Genomic DNA, 16,185 nt, shown 5'->3' on the forward strand with positions numbered 1-16,185 from the left:
ACGTACTCCTTTTCCTATTTGGAACCAGTCTGTTGTTCCATGTCCAGTTCTAACTGTTGCTTCCTGACCTGCATACAGATTTCTCAAGAGGCAGGTCATGTGGTCTGGTATTCCCATCTCTTTCAGAATTTTCCACAGTTTATTGTGATCCACACAGTCAAAGGCTTTGGCATAGTCAATAAAGCAGAAATAGATGTTTTTCTGGAACTCTCTTGCTTTTTCCATGATCCAGCGGACGTTGGCAATTTGATCTCTGGTTCCTCTGCCTTTTCTAAAACCAGCTTGAACATTAGGAAGTTCACAGTTCATGTATTGCTGAAGCCTGGCTTGGAGAATTTTGAGCATCACTTTACTAGCGTGTGAGATGAGTGCAATTGTGTGGTAGTTTGAGCATTCTTTGGCATTGCCTTTCTTTGGGATTGGAATGAAAACTGACCTTTTCCAGTCCTGTGGCCACTGCTGAGTTTTCCAAATTTGCTGGCATATTGAGTGCAGCACTTCCACAGCATCATCTTTCAGGATTTGGAATAGCTCAACTGGAATTCCATCACCTCCACTAGCTTTGTTCGTAGTGATGCTTTCTAAGGCCCACTTGACTTCACATTCCAGGATGTCTGGCTCTAGGTCAGTGGTCACACCATCGTGATTATCTGGGTCGTGATAATTTTTGTACAGTTCTTCTGTGTATTCTTGCCACCTCTTCTTAATATCTTCTGCTTCTGTTAGGTCCATACCATTTCTGTCCTTTATCAAGCCCATCTTTGCATGAAATGTTCCCTTGGTATCTCTAATTTTCCTTAAGAGATCTCTAGTCTTTCCCATTCTGTTGTTTTCCTCTATTTCTTTGCATTGATCGCTGAGGAAGGCTTTCTTATCTCTTCTTGCTATTCTTTGGAACTCTGCATTCAGATGCTTACATCTTTCCTTTTCTCATTTGCTTTTCGCTTCTCTTCTTTTCACAGCTATTTGTAAGGCCTCCCCAGACAGTCATTTTGCTTTTTTGCATTTCTTTTCCATGGATATGGTCTTGATCCCTGTCTCCTGTACAATGTCACGAACCTCATTCCATAGCTCATCAGGCACTCTATCTATCAGATCTAGGCCCTTAAATCTATTTCCCACTTCCACTGTATAATCATAAGGGATTTGATTTAGGTCAAAATGGAACATTACTCAGTCATTAAAAGAACAGAATAGCACCATTTGCAGCAACATGGATGGAACTAGAGATTGTCGTACTGAGTGAAGTAAATCAGACACACAAAGAGAAATGTCATATGATATCACTTATATATAGAATCTAAAAAAAAAGGCTTCAGATGAACTTATTTATAAAACAGAAGTAGAGAACAAGCTTGATTACCAGGGCATATGGGGGTGGAAGGGATAAACGGGGAAGTTGAGATTGGCATATACACACTACTATACATAAAATAGATGACTAATAAGAACCTGCTGTACAGCACAGGGGATTCTACTCAGTAGTCTGTTATGGTCTATATGGGAAAGAATCTTTAAAAAAAAGTGGATATATGTACATGTGTAACTGATTCACTTTGCTGTCCGCCTGAAACTAACACAACATTGTGAATCAACTATACTTCAATAAAAATTTAAAAAGGAAGTAATAATGACTTTCATTTTCTCAACAGAGGGAAATGCAAAGACATTTTTTAAGATAATGAGAGAGACCTGGATTCTGCCAACCCAGAGATGGGACTGGGGACCAAAGACAAGCACCAGGCTCTTGAGAGGTGATCAATAAGTACTTGTCGAATTTACGAACTTCTGTCATGGAGACCTCTATGAACATGCTGTTCGAAAACTGAGTTTTTTGTCATAGATTGTTGTTGTTGCTATTGGAGAAAATTTGGAGGAGCCCTAGGTGAAGAAAGACTACATGATTGCAAGGTGTAATTGCTGTTTTCCCACAGTGTGAAATAATTATACAGTGTTGTCTCTGCCAGTTAGTATAAAGGTCTTTGGGGGAAGAGATGAAATCTTTAAGTTTCTGTGCAAACTGTCGTTAAAGTTTCCCGTGTGTTTGCAGAGCACTTCCACAATGCAAAGTGTTTATTTAGTAACCAGAGATGACAGCAGAAGTAAGGGCAGGCTGACCTTATGAAGATGTCTTTCGTTGCTTCCATACTTGGAGTGAGGATTGTGCGTCTTATTCGAGACGAACCTCTGACCATCTTAAGAGGAGTAACTGCCCAGCTAAGAGACTTTCTTTCCTAAAAACTAAACACCAAAGGAGGTATTAGAAAAATGTGGGAGTGGAATAGCAGCTGAAAGCCCAACTATTACACTGTGCTATTTGTGTGTGTTGTTTTGAAGGCTGTCAGCTGTTATGTGGTAGCCATGGTGGAGTGACATCCATGTGGTGCCATCATTTTTAACACATAGACAGCAACTGGGTTTATTTAACCCATAGTTGATCATCAAACAATGTTGCTTTCCTACAACTAGGTATGACCTGCCAGAATATCAGGAAGTCTCATTTAAGTGTGGATATGATGTTTAATGTTAGTGGTAACATAACTGTTGAGACAATGAGTCTCAAATTTTAGGTTTTTAACAATTAGAAGATCTTTTTTAATGCATTCTGGGACCCCAGTCCCAGAGCTTCAACCACAGGCAGTCTGGGGGAGGTCTGCAAATAGTCCTGCATGCGTGTGTGCTAAGTTGCTTCAGTCGTGTCCGACTCTTTGCTACCCTATGGACTGTAGCCTGCTAGGCTTCCCTGTCCATGGGATTCTCCAGGCAAGAATCCTGGAGTAGGTTGCCATACCCTTCTCCAGGGGATCTTCCCCACCCAGGGATCAAACCTGTGTCTCTTACATCTCCTGCATTGGCAGGCGGGTTCTTTACCACTAATGCCACCTGAGAAGCAACCTCCCCACCCTTGCAAATAGTCATGTTAAGCAAACCCTCCAGGTTATTCTGAGGCATGTTGGCCTACACCACACTTCAAGATACTCTATATTCTGGGCATCTCCTTCTATAAAAGCCACTTGACGTCTGAGATGATATAATTATTTTAGTAATTATGCTGGGCTGTTATGGAGAATGTAGGATTTCACTTGAAAAAAGAAAACTGTCTTTGACCTACATCATTTCTAAGGACAAAAATGTTGAATAGAAATAAAAATAACTCAATAAAGAACTCCTCTTCTAACTATCTTTAAGGATGGCAGTGGGTTTAGAAGACAAGGTCTTCCTAATATAAATCATAATCAAGACAAAAATAGTATGTCATTTAAATATTAGCTATTGAAAAAAGGTTTACTTGCTGAAACTAAATATTTTAAATCTAATGAGAAATACTAAAAGCCAAATACCAAAATTTCTATATACCTCTCTTTCAAAGTAATTGAACTGGTTAAAAAATCACCACAAGATGAGCTGTTTCATGAGAAATATAAGTTTTCTAAGTCCTATCAGAGCTAAGAAGTGTAAGGGATTGACTAGAATAGAATTTATTTCAAATCATAATAGAGGAAATTGATATAGAAGTCAATAATTATTCCATTTTACAAAAGTAATTTTGGCATGAGTCTTCACAATGACAAGTCAGTGCTTTGTAGACCCAAGTATTTCTTCTTGGACCAGATGAAATACAAATTATTTTAACCTCAGAAAAATGTGGTCAGTAAGTTTCTTGTTTTCTGTTTTATGAGAGCTCTAGGTGCACAAGTCTAGCATCAATGTTTGTGTAAATTGTGGTGGAAGTATGACGAAAAGAAAAAGAGAAGGCCGCGGGGCGGAATGTTAATATTAACTGAATAACAGAGAAGGAAAGCCTTGGAACTGAGACCTCAGATCAGCCCATGTGGAATTCTGAGCCTGGGCATGAGGAAGTTTCAATAAGATGAAAGATAGCAGTGATAGTTACACAATCAGGCATTGTGCTATGTACAATCCCTTTTGGAAAATGGAAGCAAATATCTGGATTATTTGAACTCAGAGAAAACCTTGATTTTTCCCAGGCCATTTCAAGATTCTTGATGACTGGTACATGATCATGGGTATGCTCCTTTACCTCTCCAAGCCTTGATCTTTTCTGTGAAGTGGAGACAGGAATGCCCACCGTGTTCATATGCTGGGTGCATTAAAGGAGGTTACGTACATGGAATGCCAGGCACATGAACGGCTTAATCCTCAGACCTGTCCTTGTTATGAACTCTTTTCTGTGTTAACGCTTTTTTTTCTCTTAAAAGTGATAACTTTATAAAGGGCAGGCTCAGTGTCTGATTCTTAGAATCAGAAACGCAGGTTTGGAAGAATGTTAAAGGTCATCCCTGTCCCAATCTCTCCCTCTTCATCCAGTGCCAGGTCAGAAACTGTGAGAGTTCAAAAGAGTTCAAAGCAGGCTAATAAATTGACTCCTTCCTAACTGATATTCCCTAAACAGTTGTTCAACATTTATTTGGGAATTAAAAACGAGAATAAAAGCATAAAGTGTAATTTCCACTCCTCATACTTACTTTGGGTGAAGCTTTTAGCATAATTTTGCAACTCACCTCTTGAACGATCAAAACTAATTTCCCCTGAGTTGAAATGTAAGACTCCATTATTGCCTCCAGATTCTCGTTTGCAGTACTGCATCAATAAGCTGACATTAAAACATTAGCAGGCGTATGACGCAGGGAGCTCAGCCTGGTGCCCTGTGACAGCCCTGAAGGAGGGGCTGGGATGGGGCTGGGAGGGAGGTCCAAGAGGTAGGGGACATACGTATACCTGTGGCCGATTCACGCTGTTGTGTGGCAGAATCCAACACACTGGATTGCAATTGTAAATTGCAATTGGATAATTGTAAAGCAATTATCCTCCAATTAAAAATAAATTAAAAACTAATCTAGAGTATAAATAAACCTATGCTTCGTTTATAAGGGCTATAATGTCCAATTCATTTTTCAATGAAATTGGTCATTAATGAATATCAAAATTATGTTTTCCCTGGTGTCTCCAAGAAGATGGCTTTCAGATTCTCTGGCTTTTACGTTGCCTACTTTTGCTGCTTTTTAAAGACTGTTCCTGACTGGTATTTCATACTTTGTTCTATAATTAAACTATACCATGGGGAAAAAAAACACATGAGCAATAATTAATCAGTAGTTAGCATTATATAATGAGTTGATAAATCTTAAAGTTTGTATGCAAATATATTTGGAATTTGCTTGGCATCCAAAAACTAGACACAATTTGGTGTTTTCTTTTTAAAGCAAATCTTAATGTCATATACCATTTTAGAAAGGTTGTTGTTTTTTTTATATCAAAGGGTAGTTATATCTTGGTTATATTCAATGTCTTTCTCTATGGCCATGAAAACAGATTATGCCACAGATGAAATGGTCCTTAAGGTTCTCTGAGACCAACTGTGTGATGCACAGATATTCCTCCAGCCTGATTTTGCTGAGTAGTCGTCATGGTTAATTAATGACCATGGTCGAGGCTGTGAGGTCAGGACAGCTGAGGTCGGTCATTGGCTGTAGAAACACAGCCTAAAGCACAGGAAGAATTGTGTAATTAACTGAATATTCAGGGTACAGTCAACAAAACTCAATTGTTCTCAACAACCAAGCCATTTTCTCTGCTGTCACTGAAAGCTGTGTGGGTCGGATCTGCAGATAATTGCCTCCCTTCTCCATCTCATTTTGCTTGTCTAAACATTGCATAAATAACTACTTGATAAATTCAATGTTGATGTTGGCACGTGAACAGACAGACAAGAGTGACTGCTTGTTTCAAAATTTATAATTCCAACATAAATAGTAATCAAACCCCAAAGGAGACTGCTTAAAAATATTCCTGTTTAACATTCACGATCCCATTTAACTTGCCTAATTTCAACCCACACACTTGTGGAACTTAATACAAAAATACTCTTGGCCTATTTTTAAAATAATGTGACATTTGACAAACTGTTCAAGTATTGAATTTAAAAATATGCTCTGTGTGAACTATAGTTCTAATATAAATCCCAGATGCATCACTGGCAGGATTAACACTGGGCTTTATCTCTTCCCCAGTGCACCACGTCTACACACACACACACACAAACACACACAAACACACACAAACACACACAAGCACGAACACACAACCTAAATGCTAGAAAATGTAGTTTGAGAACATTCCATGAAAAAATATTAACCGGTCAGGGTAAGTTAACTTGAGTAGTTAATGAAAAAGCAATTATTTCAACATTTAAGTTTTCTTTTAAAATTACAATTTACATATCTCTTAAAGATACAGAAGAAGAAATGTGCCACCTGCCTCACTATGGAACATGCTAAAATAGACATAATTCATTAGACACATTATGGCAGCCAAATGGCAAGAATTTTTTAGATGCCAAACCTGGTTAGAATAGCAGCAGTGAATTTCATGAACAGAGGGAAAGCAGAGGGAAGAAAAGAGAGAAGGAAAAGTCTAATATTAAAAAGATCCAATTCTTTCTAGTTGCTTTACAACCAAAGGGGAAAATTAAAACTCTTCTTAAGCTGTAAGAGCAAAAATTAAAAGAGAAATTCATTTGTTAAAAAAAAGAAAATGGAGACAACTGGGACTGAGGCTGCTGGCATTTATTTTTGCTGGCATTTATGATTTATTATTGTTACCACATCAACTCTGTGATAGATATTTGACTAAATGCACTTGGTTATTGTGTCTGAAAATGTGAGGATTCAAGGAACGTGCAAGAGAACTCAATTCAGTTTCTCAGTTAAGTCCAACTCTTTGTGACCCCAAGCCAGGTCTTCCCTGTCCATCACCAACTCCTGGAGCTTGCTCAAACTCATGTCTATTGAGTCAGTGATGCCATCCAACCATCTCATCCTTTGTTGTCCCCTTCTCCTCCTGCCTTCAGTCTTTTCCAGCATCACAGTCTTTTCCAATGAATCAGTTCTTTGCATCAGGTGGCCAAAGTATTGGAGCTTCAGCTTCAGCATCAGTACTTCCAATGAATATTCAGGACTGATTTACTTTAGGATAGACTGGTTGGATCTCCTTGCAGTCCAAGGGACTCTCAAGAGTCTTCTTCAACACCACAGTTCAAAAGTATCAATTCTTTGGCACTCAGCTTTCTTTATGGTCCAACTCTCACATCCATACATAATTACTGGAAAAACCATAGCTTTGACTAGAGAGACCTTTGTTGGCAAAGTAATGTCTCTGCTTTTTAATATGCTATCTAGGTTGGTCATAGCTTTTCTTCCAAGGAACAAGTGTCTTTTAATTTCATGGCTGCAATCACCATCTGCAGTGATTTTGGAGCCCAGAAAAATAGTCAGTCACTGTTCCCACTGTTTCCCCATCTATTTGCCAGGAAGTGATGGGACCAGATGCCATGATCTTCATTTTTTGAATGTTGAGTTTTAAGCCAGCTTTTCCACTCTCCTCTTTCCCTTTCATCAAGAAGCTCTTTAGTTCCTTTTCACTTTCTACCATAAGGGTGGTGACATCTGCATATCCGAGGTTATTGATATTTCTCCTGGCAATCTTGATTCCAGCTTGTGCATCATTCAGTCTGGCATTTCGCATGATGTACTCTGCATACAAGTTAAATAAGCAGGGTGAAATATACAGCCTTGATGTAATCCTTTCCCAATTTGGAACCAGTCATTGTTCCATGTCTGGTTCTAACTGTTGCTTCTTGACCTGCATACAGATTTCTCAGGAGGCAGGTCAGGTGGTCTAGTATTCCCATCTCTAAAAGAATTTTTCACAGCTTGTTGTGATTCACACAGTCAAATGCTTTAGTGTAGTCAGTGAAGAAGATATTTTTTCCGCAATTCTCTTGCTTTTTCTAGGATCCAACAGATGTTGGCAATTTGATCTCTGGTTCCTCTGCCTTTTCTAAATCCAGCTTGAACATCTGGAATTTCTCAGTTTATGTACTGTTGAAGCCTAGCTTGGAGAATTTTGAGCATTACTTTGCTAGCGTGTGAGATGAGTGCAATTGTGCAGTAGTTTGAACATTCTTGGCATTGCCTTTTGTTGAGATTGGAATGAAAACTGACCTTTCCCAGTCCTGTGGCCATTGCTGAGTTTTCCAAATTTGCTGGCATACTGAGTGCAGCACTTTCACAGCATCATCTTTTAGGATTTTAAATAGCTCAGCTGGAATTCCATCACCTCCACTAGCTTTGTTCGTAGTGATGCTTCCAAAGGCCCACTTAACTTCGCACTCCCAAATATAATGAGTAGAATATTTTATGAAATTGAAATGACACCATAGGTTAAAATAAAGAATATCCAATTAATGTAGATAATTTCACTTTTGTGCTATATATAAAGGATTTTTTTCAGCTTTCAAATGTAACTTATTTGTGAAAAATAGCTGTACTGAAATATAATTCACATACTATTTAATTAATTTATTTAAAGTGTATAATCAGTGATTTCTGAATTGTACAAGCATCACTTCAATCAATTTCAGAACATTTTCATCACCAAAAAAGAAACCTCATTAACAATGAGCAGTAACTCATTTCTCTCAAATCCTTAGACTTAGTAAACCACTAATTAGCTTTCTGTCTCTATATTGTGATAGCTTAATCTCTCAGTTGTGTCTGACTCTTTGCTACCCCCTAGACTGTAGCCCATCAAGCTCCTCTGTCCATGGGATTTCCCAGGCGAGAATACTGGAATGGGTTACCATGCCTTACTCCAGGGGATCTTCTTAACTCAGGGATCAAAACTGGGTCTCCTGCATTGAAGGCAGATTGTCTTTTGAAACTAGCCCCTTTCACTTAGCATAGTAGTTTCAAGGTTAATCCATGTTGTAATAGATACCAGTACTTCATTCCTTTTTATGGTTAAGTAATATTTATAGCTATAAATTTCTCCCTAAGCATGGCTTTACCTGCATGCAACAAAGTTTTGGATGTTGTGTTGAAATTTTCATTCATTTCAGTTTATTTTCTGTTTTCTTTGCGATTTTTGTTTGACCTATTGATTACTTAGAAGTGTATTGTTTACTTTTCACATATTTTGAATGTCTCAAATTAGCATTCTCAAATTTGATAATATATCCTTGCTTAAAATTTTATTTCTAAATTTTCAAGAAGCTTTATAAGAGACTCTGAGATGAGGCGATTCTATGGTAGTCCAGTACTTAAGACTCCACGCTTCCATGAGTTGTGGGTTCAAGCCCTGGTCAGAGAACTAAGTTCACACATTTGTGAACTAAATTAAATACTCAAAGCTTACGAAATGGGTTAGCCATCAAACTGCTTCCCCAAAATATCTTTCATTTTCATAGAGGTGGTGGTAATGAACGAAAGCAAGATGAACTCACTGGCATTCCTTAGAAGCTGAGGCCATAACTTAATCATATTTGTATTTCATGTCCATCTGATTTTCCAGGCAACTCAGTGGGTAGAGAATCTGCCTGCAGTGCAGGAGACACAGAAACGCAGGTTTGATCCCTGGGTTGGGAAGATCCTCTGGAGGAGGGCATGACAACCCACTCTAGTATTCTTTCCTGGGAAATCCTAAGGACAGAGGAGCCCAGCGGGCTACATCTGTAAGGTCACAAAGAGTCAGACATGACTGAAGCGACTGAGCATACTCCTACACCCATCTGACTAAAGCAAGTCTTGTTCTTTCCTATTATATCACCCTGTTTCTTTTGTAGCATTTATCACTATCTGATTTTCTCATTTATTTATTGGTCTCTGCTTAAAGTCAATTTTCCCTCACCAGAATGGAAGCCAAATGAAAGGAGGGATCTTGTTGTCTTATTCATAAAAGAATGTATTCTAAATGTTACCCAGTGCCTCCCGGATCATAGGCATTCAGTCAAAAGTAAATAGAATGAGTGAGTACCTAGAAGACCCTGTAGAAAATGTGCATTCATTAAACCTTCTTCAACAAATTTGGAAGGATCATCTTCTGATCACTGGGAGGAAAAGTGCCTTCTCTCTAAACAGTTCTTACCAGTAATGGAGTTTATGGCGATCTCTGATGGTGAAGCCTTCCCACTCACTAAACAGAACCACAACAGAATTGTATCTACTAGTTTCCTGTGGGAAAATGCTCAAGAGTTTATATAACCATCTTAGTTACAGAGAAATGTGGTCCACTAAGCAGCTCCTGGAGAACCCCATGGACGGAGGAGCCTGGTAGGCTGCAGTCCATGGGGTCGCTAAGAGTCGGACATGACTGAGTGACTTCACTTTCACTTTTCACTTTCATGCACTGGAGAAGGAAATGGCAACCCACTCCAGTGTTCTTGCCTGGAGAATCCCAGGGACAGAGGAGCCTGTTGGGCTGCCGTCTATGGGGTCGCGCAGAGTTGGACACGACTGACGCGACTTAGCAGCAGTAGCAGTAAGCAGCTCCTGCACAAGGTCTGGCACAGTAGAGGAAATAAAGTAACCACGATAATGGAATAGTATGTATTCAAAAGCACAATACACAGTTTACTCACGTTAATAGGACATTTTGCTCTACTATCACTTTGAAGCCAGATTAATTCTAGTTTCACTTTACTTGAAACTCTCTGACAGCTCCACACTGACTACAGAAGAGACCAACATCCTTAATGCAGAATACGAGTCCTTTCAGAATCTGGCTGTTGCCCTCTCTCCCGTGTCTGGTTTCTCTCTCACTAACCACAGCCCGGCTGAAGCAGACAGCATCCAGTTTCCTGAATAAACAAGGCTTCTTCTTCCCTCAATGCTTCTCTCACCCTGCTCTCTCTGCTTGGGCAGCCCTTCCCTCCTGGTCCGCTCGGTGCTCTGGGCTTGCTGGTTAAGGCTCTGTGAAAACTTTTCTTGTACCCTCCTCCAGGAGAGAGGACCAATGTCTCCTTCAAGTGCAGCTTTCTACCCTCACTTGGAGGACTTCAAACAGGACCTAGTCCACGGCTACTGTTAGAACTACATTTCCCACCACTCTGCCCATTGTTGACCCCAGACGCACGGGCCTCTTTACGGTTCTTTACCACTTCCATTGACATTTTCCAGGAGTGAAAGAATTTCTCCCAGGTATTTCCATGGTGTGTCCTCAACTTTATTCAACTCTGCTCCAGCATCACCTCCTAAGAGAGGTTGTCTTTGAGCATTCTAACCAAAGAAATTTCTCCTTTTCATTTTCTAAACAGAATTACCTTGCTCTCTGGCCCCTCTATCTTTTTCCTCTTTGTAGTACTGATATAACATTATGTGATTAGTAATGTTATCTGTCTTCCCTTCCAGAATGTAAGCTCTCTGAGGATGGGTCTGAGTTTTGTTTACTGCTGTGCATATTTGTGAATGAATGAATGACACCTGAAATTATATGGTTGGTTGAAGACGTCTGTCTTCCCCACACTTGACAAACATCGGTCATAACCTATTCCTCCTAGTCTACTCAGTGCCCCTTCCTGGCACAAAATAACTTCTTAATATTCCTTGTACAACTGAATGATGTCAAGTATAAATTACCTGTAACAATGGTTCTCAACAAAGGGACTCTGAATCCATGTAAAGATGGATGAAGAATACATAAACTGCAGAATGCAAGTAAATATTTCCACAATTCCTTTACTGAAACTCTTGGCACCAGATGTGTTTCTTTTTTTTTTTCCAGATGTGTTTCAAATTCAGAATGCTTCCCTACTTAATTAACACCCTTAGTAGGGTCTGGTGGAGAAGGCAATGGCACCCCACTCCAGTACTCTTGCCTGGAAAATCCCATGGATGGAGAAGCCTGGTAGGCTGCAGTCCATGAGGTCGCTAGGAGTCGGACTTGACTGAGCGATTTCACTTTCACTTTTCACTTTTATGCATTGGAGAAGGAAATGGCAACCCACTCCAGTGTTCTTGCCTGGAGAATCCCAGGGACGGGGGAGCCTGGTGGGCTGCCATCTCTGGGGTCGCACAGAGTCGGACACGACTGAAGCGACTTAGCAGCAGCAGTAGCAGCGGTAGGGTCTGGGGCAGTACCTTGTAATCAAACACATTAATTTCTTTGCAACGTGTAGAGACCTCCAAAGTGTCATAAATAATGCTCAAGTCAACTTTTTCTGTGAAATGAATTATCAAGATAAATTTTAAGAGTTTGGGATTTCAGAATTGTGGATGTGGGCTGTAGATGTAGACTAGCATATTAAGATCTGTGTAGTATTTTCATGCTAAAATGGGTTCCCCACATTCCAGTTTAGAAATCACCGATTTAACCTGTTCATTTAAAAAAACATCTATTTTTTTTTCCCAGCATAGCTAGCATTAATGAAGTATATACTGTGTATCAACCTCTGTGCTAAGCTTTTTAAGTATACAGGTAAAAACTACTATTTGCCTCATTTTATAAGTGAGAAAGAGCTTCCCAAGTGGCACTAGTGGTAAAGAACCTGCCTGCTAATTCGGGACACATAAGAGATGCGGGTTCGATCCATGAGTTGGGAAGATCTTGTGGAGGAGGGCATGGCAACCCACTTCAGTATTCTTGCCTGGAGAATCCCATAGACAGAGGAGCCTGGTGGGTTATGGTCCATAGGGTCACAAAGAGTCAGACACGACTGAAGTGACTTAGCACCCATATGCACACATATGAATGAGAAAAACGGGTTTAAAGACAGGGTTAACTACTTGCCCACACAGCTCATCAGTGGATAGGCTGGATTCAAACAGAAGCTGTCTCACAACCAGATGTCCTGCTGTGGATCTTCTGGTCACCCTGACTTCATGGAGTTCAAGATAAGCATTCTTCAGTTCAGTTCAGTTCAGTCGCTCAGTCATGTCCGACTCTTTGGGACCCCATGAATCACAGCACGCCAGGCCTCCCTGTCCATCACCAACTCCTGGAGTTCACTCAAACTCATGTCCATCGAGTCGGTGATGCCACCCAGCCATCTCATCCTCTGTCGTCCCCTTCTCCTCCTGCCACCAATCCCTCCCAGCATCAGGGTCTTTTCCAATGAGTCAACTCTTCACATGAGGTGGCCAAAGCACTGGAGTTTCAGCTTCAGCATTCTTAGTCTTGCCAAATTTCTTCATGATGTTGGGCCAAAGTGTCTGTTATTCAAGTGAATGTAAAAAAATTCCTCTGGGTACTACTTCCTCATTGTTTAAAAAAAAAAAAAAGACTGGCTATAAGTAGCCAACATATAACTGATATTTGTATAATGGACTAATTTATTTTCTTAGTTAAACCCATATTATATACATTTATAATGAGAGATCAAGTGATTCCAGATAATTTAAAAATTGTGTAGTTGCACTAACATGCCTTGATTTCTTTTGAAGAACCATGATCCAAGGGGTGTTATTCCCTGACGGATGAGAGTAGAAATGGCAGAAGAGAACAATCTGAAACAGGTACTCTCACAGGCGATATGTGGGTTTTCACACTTACCTTTTTCAAAAACATCTTAGTTTCTGGAATTTTTTTCAGCCAGGTGGAAGTTGATCAAATGTTTTTGTGATGACCAAATTTTGAAACTCTTTCAGAATTATCAAATACAGTAGTGATCTTTTGGGAATAAGGAGTTAGTTGTGTAAGAACAATAAAGCTACATTAAAAAAATAAATCCTTGCATAGGGCTACACTACAGCTTTAAGTGAAGACAGAGCGTTTTGGACCTTACCAAGCTTACGTGAAAGCTTCAAATTATGAAACGTAGAGTAGCTAAAGTATAACACATATTCCTTTTATGATACAAAAGCAGATAATATGGACATAAAGGTTAAGATATGAAAATGATATACACACTAAAACAAATCACAACAGAAACAGGCTTTATTTCAACCAGACAAGTGAACACTTTCATTAACATCAACTTCTTCAAGACTTGAAGACATGGAAATTAAAGATGGTGCCCAGAAGGCAAAGAAGGAAAGTCTCATCATGGAACAATGGTACTGCCCTTCAAAAATCCCTTTCGACAATATGCTCAATTCAAAAGATTAATTAGTTCTGAATCATTAGATCTCATGTTTCAATATTTGTACAAAGCTCTCATTTTCAAGTTACCCATCAGTCCCAATGATATCTTTCAAACAGAAAAAAAAATATAGATCAGTATCATAATTTTTTTTTTTAATTTTAGAAAGTGGGATTGAAATACAGTTTTCAGTCTAAAATATTTTAAATAAAAAAGTTTGTTATTATTTAAGATGCATTGTTACAAAGCTCCTAGGTACATACATGTACAAAACACAGATGTTACTACATGACACCTCAACCCATGACTTCTCCTAAACATCTCAGTGTGAACAGTTATCTACCGGGAGACTTTCCCTGTAAATTCCAGCATCTTGCACAGGATTCGCTGCCACTCACATGCTCTGCATGGATGAGGACATTTAATCCGAGAACATTTCAATGTAACATTATAACCCAACATAAAAGAAATTCAATGCAACACTTTATATTCATAAGGGTGATGACAAAATTGCATATATTAATCATTTTCAACTTTAGCCAGACTCACTAAATTCATGAACACTTCTTCAGAGTTTTCTCTTCAAGGGCACTTTTGAGAGCTTTAGGTCTCGTGCTTAACTTTGTATTGAGTTGGTCAGCACCTTGATTAATGTGAACAAGGACACTGAAGAACGAATGTGTTGCAGGGGTGGGGGAGGGGTCATCCGAGGACAGAAATGGGGAAGGATTCTCTTTTTCCATAAGACAGTCAAACAGAAAAAACAAGACCAAAAAAAGGGAAACAGACAAACAAACAAACAAAATAGTGTTCACAGTAAAACATGCCAGATTTGTAGTTTCATTTGAAACCAACAGCAAATCATGAAACGTCATGAAAAATATGTCAAGGTAAAATCTTCTAGAGTCATTACTAAATGAAATTAAAAATTATCACACTGATCAGTAAACCCCAGAAGAAAAATAACCAGCACTTACATTTCAGGTCCTTCTTTAAACATCATTCAGCTTTTCAGAGTCAATGCATAAAATTGGTAGGTTTGGCCACGTTGCACAAATGTTTTTCTTTTTTTAAAAATACAGTATACAGAAAAAACTCTTGTATTCCCCATTTTGAATCATAAGCTCAAAACCCAAGAGTAAAAGATCAGCAAGAAGGATTTTAAATTATGTACAAATCCAGCAGGTTCATCTGCCATAATGGCTTGGCTTCCGTCCCGTGGCTCTCACCCTCTCCAGCAGCAGAGCTTGCGTCCCTGTCCTCACAGAGGGCTGCTCCATGTCTATGGCTCATCTCTACTGGTCATCAGGCATTTTGAACAGTTCCAACAGTGCCCCGACAGCTCCAAAGTAACCCTACAACAACAATGGGAAAACTTCTGTATGATTATCTCTGAACCTTGGCCCAATACCTGCTGTTTTTCATAATTTGAGGAATGCTGCCCACTAATGCTGTGTGTGCGTGCATGCTCAGTCACTCATTCATGTCTGGCTCTTTGAGACCCTATGGACCGTAGCCCGCCAGGCTCCTCTGTCCATAGGATTCTCCAGGAAAAAACACTGGAGTGGGTTGCCATGCCCTCCTCCAGGGCACCTTCCTGACCCAGGGGCTGAACCCGTGACTCTTTGTCTCCTGCATTGGCAGGCGGGTTCTTTACCACTAGCACCACCTGGGAAGCTGTAGATAATGAGAAATTTAAAACCTGAACTCTGGTATGAAACATGATAGAATAATAATAATAAAAAATGCACTGCGTATCTATTTGCTTATAAACATTAATTAACAGATGTAAAGTGCTTAGAAAAATCTCTGGCACCACAGTATACACTACTACCTTGCTGTTGAGTATTTTTAGGATTTTTCGGATTATAATTATTTCATTTTAATCCTTGTTATGGCAAAATTCACATTATTACCTCCATTCCACAGATAAGAAATGGAAGGTAATAAAGTAAATTACCCTTTCAGGGTCACATGCCTTGTCCTGGGCTCAATCCCAAAATCTATCTGACTCCAAAGTTGTCATGTCTCACAGGAAGGAACTCTAAGCTTCTCTCATCTGTAAAAATGACAGAACCTGAAAAACAGAAATATTTAGAGAAGTTGGTTTCCAAAAGGCAGGAGACGCCTCTTCTCTGCTATTTGCCTGGCTCAATGGTTACTTCCTGCAGAAATGGGTGGCAGATGTCAGAACACTACACAGCAGGGATCTCTGCCTCCACTGCCAACTGCTAACATTTATTGAGGGCTTGCTATAAGCTAGAAATTGTTCTAAGAACGCTACATGAATTTCTTCACTTAACTCTCAC

General features: G+C 39.5%; 1 protein-coding gene across 6 annotated transcripts in view; it reads right to left on the bottom strand.

The window, feature by feature from the left end:
• Positions 1-13,713: 13,713 nt before the first annotated feature.
• Positions 13,714-16,185, bottom strand: part of PANK1 (pantothenate kinase 1) — a 104,352-nt gene continuing 101,880 nt past the window's right edge. For all 6 annotated transcript variants that reach the window (XM_086378503.1, XM_086378504.1, XM_086378505.1 and 3 more), the window contains one exon: positions 13,714-15,231. In XM_086378503.1, coding sequence (XP_086234629.1) covers positions 15,172-15,231 — 60 coding nt within the window. In that variant the 3' untranslated portion in view covers positions 13,714-15,171. The remainder of the gene's footprint in view (positions 15,232-16,185) is intronic.

This window comes from Bos grunniens, chromosome 26, assembly GCF_055505025.1.
Source record: "Bos grunniens cultivar Pamir isolate PY7600 chromosome 26, Bosgru_T2T1.0, whole genome shotgun sequence".
Lineage (NCBI taxonomy): Eukaryota > Metazoa > Chordata > Mammalia > Artiodactyla > Bovidae > Bos > Bos grunniens.